Raw genomic sequence first — 24,223 nt, 5'->3', positions numbered from 1 at the left:
ACGCAGATTCTGCTGTCCCAGTGCCTACAGGCCCCTGCCACTCCGCATGCTGGACGCCACTGAAAGTACAGGCGGGGATGGAGTCCCCAGGGCACCCCATGGCTGCCCCAGGGTCGCCACTGCCTCCCAGAGCGTGTGGCCTGCCCACCTAGGCCCAGATAAGGGGGTCACAGTCTGGCAGTGACCGGGCTGGGCACATTGTACCCCAGGAAAGTCCCGCTGAGCTCCTGCAGCCTGTCCTCATGGCCCCGCACTCCTGGCTGCCCCTGTGGGGGCCACACCTGTGCTGTGCATGTAAGGATGGTGGGCAGGTGGTCCCTGCCATATGGACTCTGTATTTGAATCACAGAGCCCCTGGGGTGGGGAGCCTGGTGGGTAGGCTGGGGCCCAGGGGCCCTGGAAGACTGGTAGTGTCAGGGGACCTCAAATGTTGGCCCAAGTTAGGAACCAGCCCCTCCTCTTCCCCAGGTCCCGTGGAGGCCTCGGAGCTGCTGATGGGGCGTGGGGGGCCTGGCCTGGTCTGGAGTAGCTGACAGAGGAGGGGCTGGCCGCCCTGGCCCTGCTCCTGCAGGTGTGAGAGAGGCTGCCCTCTGTCCTCCCAGGACCCGTCCTCCCGGAGTGCCACGCGCCATGGTAGCCGCACCCAGCGACGGCTTCCACCGCCCCTCCTGGCGGTCCAACCGCCTCTCGCCTGAGGCGCAAGAGCTGGACGTAGGTGAGCAGGGCTGAGCGGGACCTCGGGAGGCCTGCTGAGCTGTCCCTCCTGGGCCTTGGTTCCCGTCACCACAGCCAAGTGTCAGCCCCACACACACCCTCCCTTCTGGGGTTCCCTCCTGACACTGTGTGGGTGAGCAGCAGACAGAAACTTCTGGAAGGGCTTCGGCAGTCTACCAGGGGCTGGAGCCGGCCTGCAGAGCCTCACCCAGCACCTTGCTGTCCCCGTCCCCTGAGGCTGCCTGGGCTCTGTGCTGCCCTTCCTGGGGTCCTGGGGTCTCGCACCTTCGAGGGAGGCAGAGGGTGGAGTCAGCCCTCGCCGTTGCCCGTCAGGGTCTGGGGACGCAGTGCTGGCCTGAGAACCAAATGAACACAGTCGTTTTGTGTTAGTTTGGGGTTCCGGTGCCTGGCGGACACAGATCCTCAGCAAGCGTTCAGTGAGCAAGTCAGCGAGTGAGCTGGTGGGCAGGCGGGCAGCTTCCCCTTGCTGGTCAGAGCCAGCAGTGCACCCCCTGCCCCACGACAGGCACACTCACTGAGACGGGCCCTGGCTGTGGGCCGCAGCAGGGGGCTTCTCAGAGCAGGCTGGGGAAGGTGGGGGCCTGCAGAAGGCAGGGGACGTGGGCACCGCGGGGCCCACGCTGCGCATGACCACCTGACCCGAGCACCCGACCTGTTTCATTCCCCACGAACACTGGCTTCGCAGCCTTCTGGTTTTTTCTGCTGGAAGAAGTATTGATTATCTGTGAAAGTGTGGGCCATTTGGAAACCAGTCCTCACCGCTATCACAAAGCCTTCTTCTGCTCATGAGAGAGGACTCCTGTCTCTGAGTGGTCTGACATGCTTTTTATTTGCACTTGAGAAGAGTTGCTTGATCACCTTTCTAAGAGGACAAATTGCCGCCTCCCCCACCCCTGCAGCACGAGGGCGTCTCTCTCCACACTCTGGTTGTCTTTGTCTCGAGAAAGACCCTCTTCCCCGGTTTCGGTCTGCAGTCCTTTCATCACTGGTGGGGGCGGGGGCTGCCTTGTGCTTCATTTATTGGCCAGCAGGCTTTCTTCCGGAAGCCCCGGCTCCATCCCCTTTTGTCTGTATTCCAAACAATGGTGCAAATCCTTACCGACTGACTGACAGGTGTATGGAGAGTAACCTTGGTTACAGAGGTCACGAGTGTGTGTTCTGGGTTTACTGGTGGGTTGTGATGCTGCCCGGGGCCTGAGTCCATGTTGCTGACTCTGAAAGCCCCCTCTCTGGCTTCTGCCTTTGAGCTGTGTGTAGAAAGCCTTCTCCCATCCCAGGATTCAGAGGCCCCAACCCCTGTTTCCGCTGTGTGTTGACGGTTGTAGTTTGGAGACGCAGCTATCGGGATGCACTGCCCTTTCCTCGGGCGGGTGCAAGGAGCAGGTGGTTGGCCCGTGTGGTTGGCGCTCGTCGCCCCCACGTCCCCTGTCGAGGGCTGCACTGTGGGCCCCTCTCCAGGCCCGGGCCCTGGTTCTTCCCCCGCCTCCAGGTGGAGTCAGCCCGGGGGAGGCGTCTGCCCTCGGTGGGGTCTTCAGAGCCTCCTGGCTGTGTTCCCGCATCTGGCCCGCGGGTGCCTTGTGCACCAGGCGGTTGCGCTGCGGTGACTGCGGGACCCAGACGGGGCAGGAGCCCTGAGGCCTGCACTCCTCGGCGTCCGCACCACTGCCTCGCTGCGTCTCTGTGCTCTGCAGACCACTCAGGCAGGGTGGTGGCGGAGAAGCCCCTGCGCCGCAGCCCACCCTGGGAGGAGGCCGTCGTCAGCAAGATCAGGACCATGTCAGTCTCGGAGAGGTGCCTCATGCTGGAGTCCATCCTCTGCTGCCTCCAGCAGCACAGCCAGGTGGGCGCTGAGCTCCACCCTCTGCCCGGGGTGGGGGGCTCCCTCTCCACCCTCTGCCCCAGGGTGGGGGGCTCCCTCTCCACCCTCTGCCCCAGGGTGGGGGGCTCCCTCTCCACCCTCTGCCCTGGGGCCTTCCTCTCTACCCTCTGCCTGGGGTGGGGGGCTCCCTCTCCACCTTCTGCCCTGGGGGGGCTCCTTCTCCACCCTCTGCCCTGGGGGGGGTGCTCCCTCTATACCCTCTGCCCCGGGAGGCTGCCCCTCCTGACTCTGCCCCGGGGCCTCAGAGCCCACTCCACTTGCTCCAGTCTTCATATCCCTGACACCCGGGGCATGTTCAGGGGAAGGTTCCCAGAGGCAGGAGGGAGTCGTGACGGGCACATGTGAGGGCAGGTGGGTGCCTGTCAGCTGGCCGAGCGCCTGGACCCCTCAGGGAACCAGATCCATTCACTGCTGCCCCTGGGTCCGTGGGGGCTCCCAAGGACTGGGCGGCGCTGATGCCCCTCTGCAGGACACAGGAGACGCCATGCTCAGGCCTCCCACAAGGGTCTCAGGCTGACCTGGGGTGCGGAGCCAGCTCTTCCCTGACGCCCCCCTGCTCCAGCCCTCTGTCCAGTGTGAAGGCCTGGAGGTCGGGTCACGGCAGGGCAAGTGTGCTTACATGGGGGCCGCGGGGGGCACCAGCACAGCTCAGCCTCGCCCCCTGGCTGGCGGCTGACCCACTCCCAGGAGCCTGGCTTGAGAGTGGGTAGAGCGTCCAGCCAGGGGAGCAGCCCTGTGCAGAGGCCCTGACACCTGGAGACAGCAGCACGGGCTGGGGACACTCTCTGGAGACAGCACGAGGCCAGCCCTGCTCACTCGCGGGCGATACTGCAAGGCCAGCCTAGCTCACCCGCCATGATAAGGGTTTAGCCTCTGTCCTATGGGTAGCAGGCCACCAGGGCCCACGCAAGGGTGGGTGTGCTTGGAATGAGTCCCTTGGAGGGTTCTTGGAGGGGTAGGAGCCCCCACCCCCTCCTTACCCTTTCTGGGATGGGTTGTGTGTTCTCTGCCCACGCACGGGGTCACTGCAGTCCCTGAAGACTCCCGGTGGACTTGGCCTCCAGCTCCCGGTGGCAGGCCTGCTGGGCCCGTCTGTCCTGTGCACTCTGGTCTCTGGGGGGCTGGGGGCTGGGGTGGCAAGCACTGTGCTCTGCCTGCAGCTTGTGCAGAAGGTGAAGGTGTCAGATGCCAGTATCCAGGAGGTCCTGGAGCCCTTGAACCTGGACTTCAGTTCTCCTCTGGAGAAGGTCGGTGCTACGGTCACCCCCAGGCCCGCCCCTCCCCAAAGGCCGACCCAGCCCAGAAAGTACTGGAAAGGCTCACACCTTGGCTGCTCCAGGACCCGACCCCAGGGCAGGAGAGGCGGCCAGGCCTCAGGGACGTGGACCTCGGGGCACTGGCACCCCTGTGCGTGCAGCCACTGCGCGGCCTGTCCGGGCCTGGGCCTGCCTTGCCTGCCCCTCGCAGGCCCTGCGCCCTTGCAGCGCGGTGATGCTGGTCCCTTCACGTCATGCTGCCCAGTGCCGCACGGGCTTCTAGAAGATTCTGAGTGCAGCCTCCACCCCACCTGAGGGGGAGTGGGGGGCGGAGGGGCCTGGATCTGCCAGGGGTCCCTGAGATGAGCGGGCCGGGAGGCTTAGCACGGAGCTGGGAGCGGGCGCCCGCCAGCCCCGCACAGAAGGTGCTCTCCCCCCGCCCTAGTCCTTCCTCTTCCACTTGTACGGCGTGATCCTCAGGGAGAGTGCTGACGCCAGCATGGTCAGGAAGCACGTGGTCCAGCTCCTCGAGCTGTCCCACCAGTCATCCAGCGACCGGGAGGTGGGTCGGAGGCCCCAGGCACCTCAGCCCCTCGGGTTCCCTCAGGCCCGTGGCCCGGGCCCCCCTCCCGCTCACCCGGCTGCTTTGTGACCAAGGTCCACGCCGCCCTCCCCATGGGGACTCTGTGACTCTAACAGCACCCCAGCCCTTTTGCAATAAACACAGGGGCCACCGATGCAGGCGCTGACTGTGAGAGTGGGGACTGCCCAGGGCATGTCCAGGCTCCATCCTGGCTGTCAGCCCCCGGGGTGCAGGTTATCTCGGGCAGCTGCAGCAGCCCTGCCAGCCACTCAGCAGGCACGGGCTGCATCCTTGGGAGGGGCGGGTGGTCTGCAGGGCGCTGCCCTCGGGGACGGGCTCCTGAAGGGGTCCTCTGGCCCCCAGGGCATCTCGCTGGCCATCGGCATAACGTCCAGCTCTCACCTGGAGCAGGTGTGGGGCAGGCTGGAGCACCTGGGCCGCACCAGGTTCCTGAGGTCTGCCCCCCTGCCCCTGGAAAGCCAGGTAGGAACAGTGGTGCGGGGATGGGGAGGGTGGGGGCCTGGAGCGTGTCCCTGGTCACTGGTGCTGTCTGAGCCTCAGTTTGCTCATGGAACCTGGGGAGGCAAGTGGTCCCACCCAGCCACCTCCCTGAAGTGCTGGAGCGGGGGATTCACGCCTTCCTGTCCTGGCTGGCCAGGCCCATGTGAGCCTTGCCCCGGGGGCCCCACACAGGGGTCTCCAGAGCCTGGGTCAGGCTAAAGGTCAGGGGCTGAGGGGCCTGCTCTGACCTCAGGCAGCGTGTACGGCCCTGGCCACGTCCTCACTAGGGTGCCAGGCCTGGGGGCCACGCTGAGTGGCTCCACTTTACCTGCCCACCCTGCACGGGCGCCTCTGCTCAGAGAAGACGGGCTGCTCTAAGGGGCCGGGGTCCTGGCAGGGCGGGTCGGGGGAGCAGAGGGCTTGGCGGGCCCTTCTCCCTGCCCGTGGCCCCGCTTCCGACCGTGCTTCCGGCCGCGGCAGCTGGAGCCAGACCTGCACTGGAGGTGGGTGAGCAGCACTGCCCTGCTGTGCTATGGGCAGATGGCCATGCACGCCGGGAAGCAGGTCCTGCCCTGGGTGGACAACATCGCCTCCAGGATGGTGTACTACTTCACCTGCAGCAGCCACGTGAGCCCTGCCGGGCTTTGGGCGGCGGGGGGTGTGAGCGTGTGTGCGCGTGCATGCATTGTGTGTGCGTGTGCATGAGAGCGAGCAAGCCAACCCTTCCAACGTCCAGTCCTCGTGTCCACTGCCTTGCCCATCGATGGTTGTACTAATGGCGCCTGGAAAGCAGTGCCTGGTGAGGAGTCGGTTCTGAAAACTGGGAGCAGGGGCTGAGCGTGAGGCGTGCTGGCGGGGGCTTCCGTCTCCAGGGCTTTGGGTCCTGTCCTCATCAGCAGCTGACCTCTGACCCCGGCCCACTCTGAACCCTGACCCTGGTTGCACACTGAGTGCTGACCTCGACCTCAGCACGACTTTTAGACCCTCACTTCTTTTTCTCAAAAATGTCACTGCGTGAGAGCAAGGATGGGTCAGTGCAGACTTCCCACGGAGGGCTCCAGGCCTTTTAAGCCAGGCGGTGTGTGCGTGAGTGTGTTCTGTGTGTGTTGTACGTGAGGTGTGCCTGTGGGCTGTGTGCTGTGCGTGCCACATGCACAGTTTGTGTTCATGTAGGTGCACTAGGGCTTGCTGTGTGTTATATGTTTTGCAAGCTGTCCACGTTGCATGTGTCGTGTATGCACGTGGGCACTTTCTGTACATGTGTGCGTTTTGTGCGCATGAGGCTGTGCTGTGTATATGTGTGGACGTGCGTGGAAGTGGATATGCTGTGTGTGTAGTGTGTGTGTTGTGTGTGTAGATGTGCTAAGAGCTACGTTGTGTATGCTACATGCATTGCTGTATGTGCCTCACACGTGTGGTGTGTGTGCTGAGGGTGTGTCCTCTGTACCGTGTCTGTGTAGCGGTGCTGCGTGTGCGCTGTGTGCACTGTTCGTTGTGGGGTACTGCCTGTACCCAGGCCAGGCAGGGTGAGTGACAGCTCGCCCTGGGCCCTGGCGGGGCTCTGGTCTGTCTGCCTGGGCAGGACAGCACCCTGAAGGCGAGCTTCCTCTCGGCCTCCATCATGCTGGTGAAGGCTCTCAGTCGGGAGAGCAGTGCCCGGAGCTACAAGTTCACGCAGATCCCGGAGCTGATCCAGTGTCTCCTGGTCAGTGACCCCGGGGGCCTGTGCAGCGGGGGAAGGCCGGGCAGGCAGGTGGGCGCCTCCCCCATGCTGGCTCCCTCCCGCCCCCCAGTGCATCCTGGAGAAGGAGCCCAACTTTCTGGCCAACCTCTTCCGGCAGAAGATCATATTGGTCATCATGGAGCTGAGGTAATGTCTCTCGGGTCCAGGAGCGAGCACAGCCAGGCCTCTGAGTTCAGGTGGGGGTCAGTGTGCAAGGAGACAAGAAAGATGTGAGTGAGGGCTAGAGTGGTGGGCCTGGCACCAGGGGCTGAGCGGAGCCCAGGAGCCACGGGGTCAGGGACAGGTTTCCCTTGCTTCTCATCAAGGTCAAGGTTGATAACGGTGGCACATACTGAGCCCTGACTCTGCTCAATGCTGAGCCCTGACCCTGGTCACACATGTTACATGTTTAGCCCTGACCTTATCATATACTGTGCCCTGACTTGGTCACACTGACCTCTGGTCACACTCTCAGTCCTGACGCTGGTCACACTCTGAACCCCACCCTTCTCACAAATTGACCCAGATCCTATTCACAGTGTTGATACTGACCCCAGAATCATCCCTCAGTTTTCTTACAATAAACATCACTGAGCTCAAGAGAAGTGAATGAATGAGTTGGGATGGCCCTTCCAGTCAGATTGAACTTCGTGTTCCCCTCGGCACCCCACCCCCACCCTCACCGAGCCAGAGTCCCTTCCCTCACTTTGGATGGTGTCAGCCTCTGCCGGCCATCTCTTCCAGCCACTTACGGCCCCGACTCAAACCCACGGTCAAGTCCAGAATCTTGCAGACCTGCCTGCAGAGCTTGTACAACCTCCCACCCGTGGAGATGCTGAAGACCAGCTTGCCGCCGCTGGAGCTGGCCCCGGACGTTGTGGTGACCGCCCCGCTCCTGGGGTGGTGGTTCCGGGTGCTGGGCCACATGGGCGAGAGCGGGGAACAGAGCAGAGAGCCCCAGGCTCACTTGCTTTTCAGCCCAGCTTCACGCAGACTTGCTTTGACCTTGGAAAAACCCTGGATCTTTGGGCTCAGCCCCCTCAAATGGGGCTTTGTTCTCCATGCCAATAGTGTTCCATGAGAATCAGAGGGTGCTGGGGTGAACGCACAGCCGGAGATGAGCGGCCAGGCGTCCCTCACCCCAGGCCCCGGGTCTGCTCGGCATGGTCTGCTCCCAAGGTCCCGCCCCTGCATGAAACACATGCTCATCACTCCACACACCTCACTCAGGCTCACCTGCATCCTTGGGCACACCTGTCACAAGCCCTGCCTGGAGCCGCTGCCAGCACGGGCACCTCCTTTTAAATTTCAAATTAGTGTCCTTGCTAGTTTTTTTCAAGGGGATTGTAGGTGCACAGAATCAGATGATCATAATCCTTGGTTGTGATAGACTCCTGATGTCAGTCCATGTTATTAGGTTTAGTTATTTACAGTAACAAAACATGTTACCCCAAACCAAAGCTAGTACCTTGACGATAACCTGTAAGTAACCCTATATTCCCGCATCTCATCTCCTGCCTCCTACAGCAACAGTTTTAAAAAGTTGAAGTCTAGTTGATTGACACTACTGTGTTAATTTCAGGTGTACAGCAAAGTGATAGTTTTATATGTGTGTGTGTGTGTGTGTACGTGTATATATACACATACATGTGTGTTCTATATTATATATACACATGTAGGTACACGTGTACATATATGCACATATACACACATGCATATAATATGTGCATGTTATATGTACACACACACACACATACACACAGATTATTTTCCATTGTAGGCTATTACAAGATATTGAATATAGTTCCCTGTTCAATAAGTAACTCTTTGTTGCTTATCTACTTTACATATAGTAGTTTGTGTCCGTTAATCCCATACTCCTAATTTGTCTCTCTCCCCTCCCTTCCCCATTTGGAAACCATAAGTTTGTTTCCTGTAGATTCCGTAGGGTTTGATGCATGGCTTCTGCGAATAAAGGCAGTTGTCTTCCTCTCCAATCTCGATGCCTTTTCTGCCTCATTCTCTACTTGCGGCACACCCTAGGACCTCGAGACGGTGCTGGCCAGCCGTGACGAGGGCAGACGCCCCGTCTTGCCCCTGATCTGAGGGGGACACTCCTGTGTTTACATTCAGGCATGCTGCTAGCTCCTTGTCAGGACGAAAGCTTCCCTTCCCTTCCGAGTTCACTGCGAGTGTTTATGAGGATGGAGGTTGGGCTTTGTCAGATGCTTTTGCTATATCTACTGTGATGATCGATTTTGATATATTTTCATTTTCACTTAGTTCAAATACTTCCTAATTTCAGTTTAGATTTTTTTAAAAATTTGGTCTATGACTTATTCAGAAGTATGTTAATTAGGTTCTAGTTTAATCTTTTTTTTTTTTTTCTCAAAGAAAACACTTTACAGAAGTGTGACTCCTTTAAAATGTATTGGCCCAGATCACAGGCTATGTCGGTGAACATGCAAGGTGCACGAATGGGCCGCGCATCCCGCCGTCCCTGGGGTCGCCCACAAACGCCAGCTAGGTGAAGGGAGGGGGTCGCGCTGCTTAAATCTCCTGTGCACTCACTGAATTTTGTCTTCTATCAGTGACTGAAAGGGGTGTGGACATCCCACTCCAGCTGTGGGCTGTCTCTGTCCTGCAGCCGCATCAAGTTTGCTTTGTTTATTTTGAAACTCAGTTCACTTTGAAGCTTCATTCCACACACACTTTGGATACGTGTCCTCCCGGGGCGCAGACGCCGGCGCCCTCACGGAACAGCCATCCTTACTGCAGGTCTTACTCTGCTCTGGAGTCGACCGTCTGATGTTAGTGTAGCCTGGATGTGTCAGTATCACGGGACTTGTTCCTGTTAACTTATTCATGTCGTAATTTAAGGTGTCTTTTTTTTTTTTCTATAGGAAGCATGCAGTTGGGTCTTGCTTTTCTATCCAATCTGGCAACCTTTGCCTTTAACAGGGGATGGTCATGTTAAACTAACTACACATCAAGATAGTTGGGTTTCTGTGACCATCTGACTGCTGGTTCCAATTTGTCCTGTATCTTTTGTTACTCTTTTTCTGTTAAGTTTCCATTTTATCTGTGTTTTTGGCTTATTTGGAACAGCTCTTTGTTATCTTACTAGTTATTTCAGGGCTTTCAGCAGACATCTTTAGTCTATTGCTGTGCACTTCAAGTGATGTTACTGCACTTCATATGTGGGGGCTCCCAACAATCCCTGTGCTCCAGTGTCATATGTTCGTTTCCACACATGTTACCAAAGCATTGATATTCTTTTTGCTTTAAACAGCCAGTTATCTTTTGGGCTTCCCTGTGTCTCAGAAGTTAAAGCGTCTGCCTGCAATGTGGGAGACCTGGGTTCGATCCCTGGGTCAGGAAGATCCCCTGCAGAAGGAAATGGCAGCCCACTCCAGTTATCTTTTAGCAAGATTTAAATAATGAGAAATGTGTCTCATATTTGCCAACACAGTTCCGTTTCGGGAGGCCTTTATTCCTTTTTGTAGATTCAGATATTACATTTCCATCCTGCATGAAAGTCCTTTCATCCAGAGACTGGCCTTTCAAAGATCTGACAGTTCCAGCACCTTGGCTGTCCTCTATCTGAAAAGGCCTTTATTTAGCTTTTGTTAATGAAGTGCGTTTTCACTGGGTATACAATTCTAAATGGACAGGTCCCTCTTTTTTGTTTTAGTGCTTCACACACTTGACCACTGTCTTATCACGTAGTTTTATCCCAAAAAATCTGCTGCCATCCTTAACTTTGTTCCTCCCATAACAGGTCTTTTTTCCTTTGACTGTTCAATTGCTTTTTATTTTTTTGGCACTTCCTCCTTAAGACCGCTTTTAAGCAATTCTGTATGGTAGAGCTTTTGTAATTTTCTTCCTGTTCCTTGTTTGGGAGTTTGTTGAACACCTGGAACTGTGGACTCACCCTTTTCTCCAAATATGGAGGAGTCCTGGCCGTTATCTCCTCACACGCTCTCTTCGTACGCCCCACCCCATGTCTCGGATGCGTCCCCGTGCACGCATGCGCGACGCTGGAAGTGGCCCTGCAGGCCACGATATCCTGCTTACTTTCTTCCCACCACTTTGGAACTAGAAATATATTTTTGTCTGGGTCCTATGTTTCAAATTTCACTAATCTTTTTTTCTTTGACATCTGAATTTCATCCCATGGTATGTTTTTTTATCTCATACATTTTGGCTTTCATCTTTAAAAGTTCTATTTGGATCATTTTTTCATATCTTCCTTGTCTTTATCTTACAAATTCAAACTTTCCTCTAGTTTATTAACATGTGGAATACAGTTATAACAACTGTTTCAATGAGTTTGTCTACTAACTCTATTATCTGTCATTCATGGGTGGATTTTGATTAATATTTCTCTTTCAATGTGGGTCATGTTTTCCTGCTTCATTGCATACCTGGTAATTCTTAAACAGAGGCGAACCATCATAAATGAGGTTTGTTAATGTGCTGTAAATTTTTGTATTCCTATAATTATTGGGGGGCTTTGTTATGGTACACAGTTAAATTAATTGTAACTCTAAACTCTAAACCTTTTCAGATCTTTAAAAAAAAAAATCTTTGCTGGTAGGCTAGAGCAGCACTGATTCTGGAGCTCCATCTGCCTCAAACACACCTCTGGACTCTGCCCTCTCCCCATGAATTAAGACATTCTCTACCCAGGCCAGTGTGTGCAGGCCCAGGCCCAGCACTTAGCTCTGGGGGCCTTCTCTCCCATCCTGGGGGGGGGTCCCACCTTCACCTGCTGGACTCGAGGGGACCCTCTGTTCTCTGTGCACCTCTCCCCTCCCTGGTTCTCTGTTTTGTGGATGCCAGCAGCCTTGACCTGCAGTGACATACCTCCATTGGGAGGGGGAGCAGAGGGCAGATGGACCCGCCAGTGCTGGGCCCTCGGGCCCCAGGGTATGAGGGGAGAGGTGCTCATCACCTCTTTGATGCCCGTCTTCCTCTATGGCACTTAATAGCAACTCAGTCTCAAACTTGTTTAGGTGTTTATTTTTCTTCTTCAGTCAGTTCAGTTCAGCTGCTCAGTCATGTCTGACTCTTTGCAACCCCATGGATTGCAGCACGCCAGGCTTCCCTGTCCATCACCAACTCCTGGAGCTTGCTCAAACTCATGTCCATTAAGTTGGTGAGGCCATCCAACCATCTCATCCTCTGTCGTCCCCTTCTCCTCCCGCCTTCAGTCTTTCCTGGCATCAGGGTCTTTTCAAATGAGTCAGTTCTTCGCATCAGGTGGCCCAAATGTTGGAGTTTCAGCTTCAACATCAGTCTTTCTAATGAATATTCAGGACTGATTTCCTTTAGGATGGACTGGCTGGATTTCCTTGCTGTCCAAGGGACTCTCAAGAGTCTTGTCCAACACCACAGTTCAAATGTATCAGTTCTTCGGTGCTCAGCTTTCTTTATAGTCCAATTCTCACATCCATACATGACTACTGGAAAAACCATAGCTTTGACTAGACAGACCTTTGGCGGCAAAGAATTGTCTCTGCGTTTTAATAAGCTGTCTAGGTTGGCCATAGCTTTTCTTCCGAGGAGTAGGCGTCTTTTAATTTCATGGCTGCAGTTACCATCTGCAGTGATTTTGGAGGCACCCCCCCAAATTTTTCTCCTTAGAGTTTTACAAAATGCTCTTGCTTCTCTCCGACTGGCCAGGGAGAGGCTCGTGATCAGGAACCAGGCCTGCTTTCTCCTGCTGCCTCCTGCAAGTGGTGTGATACATGCTCAGCACGCACCCACTGAAGAAGACAATGGATGCATGGCTACTGAGCTGTCATTGCGAGGGTGCCACTTGTACTTCTGGTTACTATTTGCATTACAGCATAGACTGTCTCCTTTGAACCTGGAAAATCTTTGGTCCCAGGCGGCAGATTGCAGCATTACTATGCAGAGGAACAGCCACGGTTCCCTCATTTCAACCAGGCTTTATTGAGTGCTTGCCACAGTCATTCCCACCACTTGGCGTGTTCACGTGGCATGGACCACAGTGACACAATCACTTACTCATTCAACAGTCACCCAGTAGCTCCTAATGCCGAGTGCCGGCAGGTGTGCGGTCGCCACCGCACGAGTACTGGGGCAGGTCTGCGTATGGCTTTGGGTCTGAGTTCAAATATCTGGGAACATGCACCAAAAAATGTTCCCAGGGAGAAGCAAGAAAGGGAGAGGAGAGAGGGCAGGACTCGCCCCGGGACACGGGTTTGAGCAAACGGAGGACACAGGCCGTAGAGACTGGATCCGGGAGGTGGGAGGGCCACAGGGAGCTGTCCAAGGAGCCAGAGTGGGGCGCTGCCTGCCTCCCGGAAGCACCCGTGGCTCGTGGAGCCCTGTTTCCTCCTGGGGTCTTGGAGGCAGATTTAATACCGCCACAGGCTATAACACGAAGAGTTGGCATCTGTAGGGGCACCCTGTCTGTGCTCACCCCCGAGGTGCCTGGTGGAGGCCAGGCTGACCAGCTACTCTCTGGCCACCAGGCGCTGTACCAGAAGTCCATGCAAGCGCTTGATCTGCTCCTCCAGGCCTTCATCTCTGAGAACGAGAGCATGGATGAGATCTGCTTCCTCCTGCAGGTGAGGGCTCCCAGTGCCCACCCCACCCCGGGGCCCACCCAGGGAACATCCCGCAGGTGGAAGGCCAGGAGGGCAGGTCAGCCAGTGTGCCCCACACATGTATCCAAGTGCTGGGGGTGTTCGCCTCTTCTCTCAGAACAGTGCAGACCCTGCAAGGAGCAGGGAGGCCCAGTGCCCTTACCTCCAGGAGCTCCAGGGCAGGGAGGATCAGCCCCTGTGGGCTCTCCTGCAGCCTGGAGAGGCCGTCCCTCAAACACCATCCTCCCTCTGCTCCCCCTGCACAGCCCGGGGCCTAGGGGGACACCACTCGCCCCCAGAGCCTTGGGAGCACCGAGGGGCAGTCATGTGGCTTCACCCTAGGGTGCCGGGCTACTAGACAGGTAGGAAAGGGTAATATGCCTCATAGGCTGTGAGCCATCCCAGCCACGCCCCACGTGGGTGGGAGCTGGGCAGGAGGGTGGGCCCGCAGGCTGAGGTCCCTGGCTCTGGCCTCCACCCCAGCACACGGAGCCCTGGCTGAAGTCGAGCAAAAGCTACGAGCGGAAGCGGGTGGTACAGTCCATCTTCCTGCTTCTCAAGTATGTGGCAGACTACGTGAAGCTCAGCGTGAGTGCCCCGCCGGGCTCCCACACCACCTCCTGTCGACTCCCGCAGTCCCTGTCCACTGAGCACAGGGATGCTTGGCGGGCGCTGGGGCCCAGACACCCTCCCACCAGGAGCCCAGTCCTGGGGTGGAGGTCGTGGTTCAAATAGAACAGGGACGACCTGGATTGAAAGGCTCCCCCTGAGCAAGACTGGCAGGAAAGAGGGGGAAGCCGGGGGCTACCTGGAGCCCTCAGGCAAGGCCCGACGGAGAGGGCAGTGTTTGAGGACCGGGCAGCCGATACAAGGACCAGCTGGAGGAGCACTTAGCTGAGAGCTCTCAGCTCCAGGACCAGTAGGGCAGGGGGAGCCAAGACACAAAGACCTGGAGGGAAAGGGACGGGCCCTGGTGTAGTCACTCCACCCTCAGCCAAGGCCCCAAGCTGCTGAAATACAACAGTAAACAGAAAAATATCCCAAAGCAGCCAGAAGGAAAGAGTGCACACACAGAGGCGTGCACACACACACACAGGGAAGGAAGGACAGGAAGTCCACTAACTTCCGGTCAGAAGCAACGAGGAAACAGGGGTCCTGAAGGTGAACAAGAGCCCCTCTGCAGACGTGGCACCAGCACCCAACCCGCAAGACGCTGAGCACAGGAACCGGCTGAGAGCTGCAGGGCTGGGAGGGACGGTGGAGGCTGGGCGGCTGCTCACTGCACACCTCCCCCAGGAGGAGGCCATGCCCTCGGGGCTGGGCCGCCAGGTGGGCCTGCTGCTGCTGCTGTGGCGGGACAGGGACCAGCTCACCCAGAGCCACTCCCACCAGTGCGTCTACCTCTTCCTGCAGCTTCTGATCCAGCAGAAGGGTGAGCCATGGGGCCAGGGGAGGCCTCCCTGGTGGTATGGGGGGAGGGTGTCGTCTCCCAGGCTGCAGGAGGCAGGCCTCCTGACCCAGTGTCCCACCGCAGGGAGCACGGCAGAGTTCATGCATCTGAATAAAATGAAGAACTTTGAAACAAAGGCTCACAAAGATTCAGAGCTGAAGTTCTACAGTTTGGTGAAGGTGAGGGCTGGGAAGGCTGGAGGGTGCTGGCAGCTGGCCCGGGGCTCCTGCAGAGCCCTGGACTGCCCAAGAGCACAGGGTCAGCCTGCCCATTTCACAGATGGGGCCAGGGGAGGGCTCTGCAATCTGGGCAGGGGTCAGGTTAGCAAGCACCCAGTCCCCAGAGCTCTTACCAGGGAAGTACCCCGTCTTTCTTCCCCTTAGAACTCCGCCCCTGCCCCGCTCACCCAACTGTGACGGGGCCCCTTAGGAGACGCAGAGTCTGTGGTCTCACAGACATTTACAGAACCTCCCTTCCCAGCATCCTCTCCTTCTGGCCCCCCGGGGCCCCCCACTAGGGTGACAGCTGGCCTTAGCACCCCCATCCCTGATTAGGGCAAGCGGGATGGCTGGTCTCCCTTCTCTCGCCCCCTCTGCCCCCCGATCCCCATCCAGATCACGTCCTCGGGCTCAGCTCTCCCTTTGAGTTGGACTGAGATTCTAGGGCTTGGGTTTGAGTCCAAGCTGTGCGCCACTGGTTGAATGCTCTGGTGGGTCGTCGAACTTTTTGTGCCCGTTGTCCCACCTTCTGAGGGAGCCTCACCGAGCCCGGAATCCAGCCGCTCTCAGCACAGGCTGGGACGGGAGCATGGATGTCCCTGAGGACCCTCCCCAGAGGCTCACAACCGAGAAGCCCATCCCTCTAGTGGGTTCCCCAGAGGTGGGGCCGGGGCAGAGTCCCAGTGCCCTTGACCGAGGAGTGGGGCGGGCTGAGCAGGGCGTGGTCTCAGCCCGGCCCTGGGGGAGGCACCAGAGTCGGCCCCCACCTCTATCCCAGGCTAGGGGTCGAGCACGGCTGCTCCCTCTCTGACTCTGCAGAGCAGTTTCCCAGAGAAGGAGCAGCTGTGAGCCTGCAGCGGCCACATTTCTGGCTACTGAGCGGCGGTCCACGGCCTGTGGAGGCCAGCCGGGCCGGCATCGACAGCCTGCTGGGGGTAGGGGTTCAAGTGGGGCCCTCCTGGGGTCTCTGCAGTCTGTGCAGCTGGTGCTCACTCTGTCCCTGGGTAAGAGCACAGCCCAGCTTCGTCTCCGAGCACACACGGGGATGGCCGGGACGGCGGCTGACCGGGGGAGGACCCCTCGGCCCTTCAGCCCGGCCCCTCTGCTGCAGACCTTGGACGAGCACCTCACGGTGGCGCAGCACACGCAGCTCGTGCTCACGCTCCTGCAAGGGCTGTGCAGCCACGACTCCCTCAACAGCCACCTGGCCTCCGAGCTGCTCCTGACCATCATGGAGGACCGCAGCATCAAGCCAGAGCAGGTGGGCCACCAGGCGGGGGCCGTGCGCACGCCAGGCCTCTTCACCGAGGCCCCCTGGGCCCTGGAAGCAGGAAGTCCTGAGGCTGCTCTTGGCCATCAGCTCTGGTCAGCACGGCTGAGCTTCAGCCAGGCCCAGGGGTTCCCACCTGGCTGGACTCCTCAAGGTCCCAGGCCCCTGCCACAGGCAATCAGACAGGCACCCTGTCTCTGTCACAGTCTTGTCCAGCAAGAAAGAAAGGGGCCCCACCCCTGCCAAGATTTTAACTGCCCTGGTCTGACTCGGCCAACCTAGTCCACAGCCCACTCGGAAAGTCACCTTCCGCAGCGAAGGCCAGGCCCCCTGGCCCCTTGAGCCGATGTCCATTTTCACACGAGCCTGCAGCAATGGCGGGCTCAGCCCAGCTGGGGGCATCCCCCTTGGGGCCTGTACACGTCCAGACACCCCACTGGCTGCAGGCGGGGATGCCCTCCTGGAGGAGACCAGGCATGGGGGCTGCTCCGAGGCTCTCATGGCCCACCCTCCCTGCACAGGTGGCCGAGATCCTGCAGGAGCTGTTTCAGAAGCTGCCCTACATCGTCTTCACGAGCATCCTGCAGACCACGATGAAGGCTGTGACGGTGCTGGGCACGCAGCACACGCAGCAGACCGTCGAAGTGATGCTGTCCCTGTGCCCTCCCTCAGAGAGGTAGGTCACTTGCTCCCACAGCCCAAAGGTGAACATCCGTCCATCTCCGTGGTCCACCCTCCAGTCCAAAGACACTTCCCGAACTGACTCGGTTCCTGGGAAGGCAGAACTGCCCACGCACTTCAGCCTGACCTCACCCACTGCCTAGATTCCAGAGCCAGGGCGGCCAGGGGTCTCTGAAGATGCGCCATGCTGAGGGGCTAAGGCAGAGTGTCCCAAGAGGGGCCCCATGGCATGGATGCATCCCTTCAGGCTCAGAGAGCTCCCAGGAACCAACCTGCAGAGGGCGGGGAGGTCAGCTGGGGAACGTGACAGCACTAACGAGCCCCCAGCAGCTCCTGCTGCTGCCCAGCCCGGAGCACACCATGTCCCAGCCGCCCCCTGGGCTAATGTGGGGTTTCCAGGAGCCATACCGTGAGGGCCATAGCATCATGTTAGAAACACAGCCTCCGGCCAGCCCCAGGGTAGCCGAGTCAGCAGTGGGATTCTAACCTGATTTGAGTGGTGTGTGAACTCTGAGATCCAGGGTGCTGGAGGTCACAGTGCCTCCTGAAGTATCTCGGGGAGCAGCAGCCTGCTGTGGGGTCAGCTGTGCCCCCGACATGCACCCCAGGGCTCACCTGTCCCCCAGGCTGCTGAGGGGTGCACCCTGCTGGGTATGAGCCCCACTTTACAAGTGAGGGGACAGGCAAGAGAAAGACAAGGTTTGCTCACATCCCGGACAATGGGATACGAGGCGGGGTTGAGTGTGAATACTGGGGAGAGCCAGCCCAGACAGAACTTCAAGCAGGGCCCCCCTCACCATGGGTCACCGGAAGATAGCCGCTGGACCCCCCCAGTCTAGGGGCTTCCCTGATCCTGCAGAGCCTGGCTACCTCCACTGCCCTGCTGCCCTGGGGTCGTGTCCTAGTGGCCCCTCACCCAGAGTGGCCAGCCAGCTGGCGGGACTGATCCCTGCCTCCCCAGGCAGGTCATGCCCCTGTGGAAGGCCCTGGCCACCAACAGCCGGCTGGCCCGCAAGGTCATCACGCTGCTCTACATGAAGCTGAAGCTGCGGCCCCCCCGAGAGCTCATCAAGGTCCCGGTGCAGGCCGAGCTTGTTTCCCTGCTGGTGAGCCCTTCCCCTGCACCCCAACCCCTGCAATGGAGTCTGACATTCAGGGGCCTTGGGGAGGCCAGGGTGGTCTGGCAGAGGGTTTCCCCGGATGCTGAGTCCCAGGGTGGGGCCAGCTCGAGGCTGGCACCAGACCCTCCTCAGGGACCAAGGGCAGTGCCTGTCCTGCTGCAGGCCCTGGGCACCATTTATGAACTCCTCTACATACATGAGTACAAGGCCACGGTGCGCTGGGCCTTCGCAGGGATCCTTCTGGGCCTTCTCACCCAGCTCCACTACCTGTTTGAGCTGGATGTGGTGGAGGGCATGTCCGACTACCAGGAGGAGGCCTTAGAGGCCAAGGCCCTCAGCCCCTGCAGGTGAGATGCAAGACTCAGCCTCTGGGTCCAGCCCTCTCTCAGGACCCCAACCCACACCTTCTTTCTGGCTCCTTCCACTCACCCCTAGAAGCCCTGGTGGGCAAAAGGACCGGGGCTAAGGGCTGGGCACCCACCCAAAAAGGATAAGCTCTGGTCCCACCTGGGGGTCCAGGGTGGGGAGCAGGGGACTGAGCAGCAGACCGCGACCAGAAGGGCGATTCCTGCAGGAGGGGCGTGTGGAAGGAGGCCGCTCACCCCACCCAATTGGGAGAGCACAGGTTATGCTGGAGAAGTGGGCCCTTGCCCTCTTTCACCCCATCTCAAGACCCTTCTTGCCCCCAGGACATGCCTGGAGGCCCTAAAGGGTCTCTTCTGGACCACCAATTACTGGGAAGTGTTCGCCCACCTCAAGCTGCTAAGGGGCTGGGAGCTCTTTGAGCACCTGGAAACCTATACCGAAGGGGTGACCCTCCTGGCCAGGTAAGCTCCAAGCCTGGGAGGGGCCTGCCCCAGACCGCACCCCCTGATGGACCCCCACCCCCACCCCCCGAAACGCCTTATTGGGACCCTGCACTCCAGACTGAGTCACCTGGGCCATCTCCCTGAGTAAGGAAGGTCTGTTGGGGTAGAGGGGTCCCCTTGGCCAAGGAGGGAGACTTCATGTCCCCTTGTCTGCCTCCTCCATCTCACAGGGCCATGGCCCACTATGACTGTGAGGTCAAAGCGGTCTTGGGGCAGGCGGTCATTTTCCTGAAGAGCCCTGAAGAACGGGACAACATCGTAGCCATCCTCATCATCACAGAGGTCAGCCCCTTCTGGCCACGCCTCACCTCGGCCCCTCACCAGTGCCCTCTGGCCCTCAGGACAGAGGATGGACTTCCATCCCTACCCCTGAAACACAGGCCCCATAGCTTCCGCCTCCCACGTCAGGTCTACTTGCTGCCTGGAAGCGCCACCGTGCCTCTAGCCCCGCTGCCTCATGCCAGGCTACGGGCCCATCTCCCCTGGCAGCTGTAAGTAACTGGAGACCTGACTGTGCCGCCCCCGCCTAGTTTCTCAGTGGCCAGGAGCTCACCCAGTACATGTCTCGGAGAACCATAGACAGCTTCCTGAACCTGGGCCTCAACAACCCCAACCCGCTGGTGAGGGCCATGAGCCTAAAGGGCCTCAGCAGCAGCCTCATGCAACCTCAGAAGGTGAGGAGGGAGCAGGGAGGAGGCTTCAGGGAGGAGGGGGGAGCGGTGGAAAAGAGCCTCCGCAGCAGGTCACCTCGGAAGGGGTGGATGAGGAAGGCACGGCAGGCCGGGGCTGGGCGGGGCATACGGGGAGGGCTGGGGACACCCTGCTGCACTGCGCAGCGCCGCGGGTCCTAGACTTTCTGGACCGCAAGGGGCTCAGCGACTTTGAGGTCCAAGACCCCGGCCTCCTTTCCAGGTAGACATCCCTAACCAGAGGCACTCCTGCCAGGTCGTCCATCCATACTCCACCCAGACACCGAGAGCTCACACCTGCCTCTATGGGGACGCCCTTCCCTCTCCTGCCCTGTGGGCCTCCAGGCACACGTCCTCCTCCAAGACCCCGGCTGGGGCCTGGGGCCGGGTCTCCACTGGGCGCGAAGGGGGTCCAGGAGTGCGGAGGAGAGGTGGCCTCAGCGGGGGACTTGGCCTGGGGAGGTGGCGCCGGTGGAGAGGCGGAGAAGGGCATCGCGTAGGCCGCAGAGCGGGCCAGCGGGTGGCCGCGTCTCTCGGCAGGTGGTCCTGCTCCGGAACCAGTTGACCGGGCTGCTGGACAGCTTCCTGAAACCCCAGCCCCAGGACCTGCTGGGCCTGATGGAGATCCTGGGTGACGTCCTGCACCACCTGGGTGCCCAGGGAATCGGCGCCGTCAGCATCAAGATGGCTCAGCACCTGCTGCCGCTGTTTGAAGCCGTGAGGAACCCCGTGCCCAAGCCTGCCAATCAGAACAGCCAGAGCCGCCACACCCCACGCCCACCCCACCCCTGCCAATCAGAGCAGCCACAGCAGTGAACACCCTCCAATCAGAGCAGCCAGGGCGGCTAACTCCTGCCAATCAGAGCAGCTAGAGAGGTTAACCCCCTCCAATAAGAGCAGCCGAAGCTGCTGCTCCTGGCGTCATGGATAACGTCCACAGGTGGAGCCCAGCAGGAACCTGGCCCAGGGCTGGACGGTTCTGTGAGGCCTTGAGGCCTCCGCATTCCTCACCCAGAAGTGGCGGTGGGCTGGGAGCAGAGGGCAGGGCCCGCCTAGGTTCACACGTAGAGAATGAGTGGGGGCAGGGTAAATGGTTTCAGGGGTTCTGAATAAAGGAGGGGCTTAAGAGTGGTGAGGTTTGAACTGAGGCAGGGCCGCTGGGCCACCAGAAGGACCTCAGGGATTGCGGGCACAGTCCTCAGGGACTGTGTGTGTGGGGGGGGAGGGGGGGTGGGTAGGCAGACTGTGCCACCCTTCACGCTGTGTCTAGGAGATCTCTGGGGCTGCTGTCCCAAGGTGGTCTGATGAAGCTGGAGGAACTGGGGCGCAGAGTAGGATAGTGGGGTTCAGCACTCAGTGTGACCCAAGAGCAAAGGCGCTGTTGTCAGCCCCTTGCCATAAAAGGGGAAACTGAGTCATGCACGGAAGAAGCCTTGCTGAGGGTCACAGAGCTAGCGGGTGACAGAGCCGGCTCCGGGGTCTGTGCTCTAACCCCCGTCCCAGTCTCCCTGGGAGTTGGAGGTGTGGTTGCTGGCAGCCCGAGGCCCCCAGAGAAATAGCACAGGAGAAACACCGGCGTAAGAGGCCAACCCAGCAGAAGGTGGCAGCTATGGGAGGGGGCAGCAGGAGCGGGCAGCCAGGAGAGAGGGCAGCCAGCCGTTGTGACCTGTGCTGGGGCAGCCTGGGCAGCAGGGCCGGGGGGTGGAGGGAGGGGTTCGGCTCACCCTGTGCTGAAGAGAGCGGGCGTATGGCACCCACTGGCCACTGCCATCACTGGGCTGGAACGGAAGGTGAGAGGTGGGTGGCAGCAGGCAGGGCGAGTGGCCTGGTGGGGCTGGGGCCGCAGTGGGGCCTCGGGCGCCAGCAGATTGCCTGGCTGAAGGGAAGACCTGCCCGTCTCTGGCAGGAGCAGGAGGGCGTGCGTGGCGGAGCCATCTTCCTATACGGAGATGTCATCTACAGCGGTGGCAAGAAGTTCCGGCAGGCGCTCAAGAGCCATGCCTTCCAGGCCCTGGTGCCCCTGCTCTTCCACCTGGCCGACACCTGCCCTGAGGTGGTCACGGTGAGTGGTCTGGCGTGCCTGTCTTCGTCAGCTTGGGTGGCGGTTGTAAGCCACCACCGGCGTTGTCACTGAGATCCAGAGCCTGGAAGGCCAGCGCCCTTAGGCTGCTCTTCATGGTGTGTGGATGGCCATCCTCTCCCTGTGGCCTCACGTGCTGGTCCCTCCTGGGTGCCTGTGTCCTGATCGCCCCTCCTTATCAGGACACCAGTCACACTGGATCAAGGCGGCTCTCAGACCTCGCCTTAACTCAGTCACCTCCCTAAGGACCTTTTCTCCAAATACATTCATACCCTAAAGTCCTGGGGTTTAGGACTTCAACACATGGATCTTGGTGACACAATTCTGCCCATCACGGGGACACAAGGACTCTCTAAAGGAGTCGCGAGACCAGGGTCCACTGCTGGTGGGGGCGGGTGAGCAAACGGCCAACACGCTTTCCTTGGATGCCTAGCCCTTGAACTGGGAGACGCACTCAGGGTTGGGAAGGAGGCCTGGGTGGCCAAGGCACCGCTGGAACCCTCCCGTGAATGACAGCAGGACACCCGCGGGTCTTGGGGAGTGAAGACTGCCGCGGGGCCCCACTTCCTGCCATGGTGCAGCTCCCCTGAGGTACAGCTGGGAGGCGGTGCCTGCTGGGCCCGGGAGGGCGCAGTGCGGAGGTGGTGACCTGTCTCTGGGCACCCACAGAAGACAAAGTTAACCTTCCTGCGCTGCGCCATCCTGCTGAAGTGGGAATTCCGGAAGGAGCTGTTCAGCAAGTTGGCCTGGGGTCATGGCCCAGGCGCTGAGAATGACATCTTTATCTACATGGTGAGATGCTGGCCCCCCCAGGGCAGTGGCAAGGAGGCAAGGGAGGTGGAGACAGGCTGGGTGCAGACAGGGTCCCCTGAGGGGTTCCCAGAGTGGGCGGGGCAGATGCCAGCACTCCCTCAGGTGCCCTCACCTCGGTCCTGTGGATGTTTATTAAATGCCGGCTCCATGTTGGGTTGGAGGCTTCAGCCTCTGGGAGGACGCTGTTGCCTCTCTGCCGTGGCACTCAGGGCCTCCAGGGTGGGCCACGCAGGAGACCACACCCCTGCCACGGGTCTGGACCAGGTGGCCCTGCGGGCAGCAGCCCCACACTGCTGTGGAGGGGCCCCGGGGGACATGGCGGCCCCTGACGTCCCAGTGTGGACGTCGGGCAGGCCCTGTAGGTCCCAGCACCAGCAGTGGGCCAGACCCCCACCCCGTGCGGAGGAGATGTGTGCGGAGGTGGACATGGATGGGCTGGGGAGAGCAAGAGACACCGCGGCTCCACAGCTCTGTATTCCGGGCCTGAGGCGATCCCTGCCCCGGCCGTGGCAGCTGCAGGCTCCAGGCGTAGACAGGCCCCTGCTCCCTGGCACGGAGGAACAGCAGGACACCAGATCCCCGCACATGCCCCTCTGAACAGAGGAGACCCGCAGACCGCCCGCATCCTGTGGGCTCATCCTGTGGAGCCCAGAGTGCTCCCAGAAGGGGCAGAGGCCACTTCTGGGAGACATCTGGACCGTAGAAGGGAGGGGCTACTGGGAAGCAAGGTCGCATTGGAGATGGGCCTGAGAAGGGCGGTCCGGCAGAGCCTAGCCCTGCCAGGGGTCCAGATTGCCTGCCCTGGACCAGCCCTGGACCCAGCCTGGGGTCACGGCCCTCCCTGTTCCAGGCTTGGAAGGCAGGGCCAGGGAGCGCGAGGGCCACCGCCCATCGCCCACCCATCTCCTTCCCCACCACCCCAGGTAGAGAGCAACTTTAGCAGCTACCACCAGTTTCTGATGCAGGCGCTGGCGTACCTGGACAGCCCCAACAGGCGCCTGAAGCTCACGGCCATGAAGTTCATCGGTAGGTGTGGCCATCACCCGATCCACGTGAAGCTACACTCCCGGGCCCTGAGGTCCATTTGATCTGCCAGCTGGGCACCTGCCCCTGTCCTTGCCTGCCTCCCTCAGTGGCCCTCACCTTCCCCCCTGCAGGGGGCATCCTGCAGGACTACTTCACCGATCTCTGCTTCTACCTGAAGAAGGGCGACGTGAAGACCCTCAAGAAGTGTAAGCACAGGGCCACCCTGAGCCACATGGGAACTCCCCTGATGCTGGAACGGCCTCAGCCCCTCCCCAGGGTGGGCCGTCATTTTCCCCTTGAGAACTGATTTCAGGACAGGCCATGACCTACCTCACACACACAGCCCACGTGGGCCCTGGGGACAGGCCGTGACCCCCCCATACCGCTCTGATGGAGCCCCCGGAAGGGCAGTGTCTTCAAAGACCGGATTCCCAGGGCAGGTCCTGTCCCCTCCCTCTGCGCCTGCCCTCCGCACCACGGCCGGCTGCGCCGTGGCTGGAGGACCCTTGGGTCTCTGCTGCAGACTTCGAGATGCTCAAGGAGGACCCGGACTCCATGAGCCGTAAATTCTACAAGCAGTTCTCCGAAGACGTCACTGAACTGTCCCAGTATGTGATGATCTTCTGAGTCAGTCTGGGGCTGCCAATGTTTGCAAGTTGGTTTTGTTGTGTTGTGTTTTTTTGGTTCTGTATTAAATATGAGGTGTTTC

The 24,223-nt window shown here is 59.6% G+C and overlaps 1 protein-coding gene across 1 annotated transcript; it reads left to right on the top strand.

The window, feature by feature from the left end:
• Positions 1-499: 499 nt before the first annotated feature.
• On the top strand, positions 500-24,223 carry LOC147359772 (maestro heat-like repeat family member 5). Its single transcript, XM_086335638.1, has 26 exons — positions 500-715; positions 2,427-2,575; positions 3,775-3,861; positions 4,316-4,432; positions 4,817-4,936; positions 5,435-5,581; positions 6,537-6,659; positions 6,748-6,824; positions 7,422-7,557; positions 13,184-13,279; positions 13,781-13,885; positions 14,594-14,729; positions 14,832-14,926; positions 16,077-16,226; positions 16,757-16,911; positions 17,878-18,022; positions 18,200-18,384; positions 18,727-18,864; positions 19,077-19,188; positions 19,437-19,580; positions 20,136-20,312; positions 21,502-21,657; positions 22,345-22,467; positions 23,412-23,514; positions 23,646-23,720; positions 23,950-24,223. The coding sequence occupies exons 1-26, from the start codon at positions 631-633 to the stop codon at positions 24,078-24,080; spliced, it is 3,267 nt and encodes a 1,088-aa protein (XP_086191764.1). The 5' UTR covers positions 500-630; the 3' UTR covers positions 24,081-24,223.

This window comes from Bos grunniens, chromosome 14, assembly GCF_055505025.1.
Source record: "Bos grunniens cultivar Pamir isolate PY7600 chromosome 14, Bosgru_T2T1.0, whole genome shotgun sequence".
Taxonomy (NCBI): domain Eukaryota; kingdom Metazoa; phylum Chordata; class Mammalia; order Artiodactyla; family Bovidae; genus Bos; species Bos grunniens.
The sequence above is the reverse complement of the archived record's forward strand: the minus strand, read 5'-3'. Positions and strand labels throughout refer to the sequence as shown.

Bases quoted from the DNA above. Each gene is read 5' to 3' on its own strand.
- LOC147359772 (XM_086335638.1), top strand. From the start codon at position 631: ATGGTAGCCGCACCCAGCGACGGCTTCCACCGCCCCTCCTGGCGGTCC. The intron at 2,576-3,774 runs GTGGGCGCTGAG...CTCTGCCTGCAG, and splicing joins GCCTCCAGCAGCACAGCCAG to CTTGTGCAGAAGGTGAAGGT. The intron at 19,189-19,436 runs GTCAGCCCCTTC...GCCCCCGCCTAG, and splicing joins CCATCCTCATCATCACAGAG to TTTCTCAGTGGCCAGGAGCT.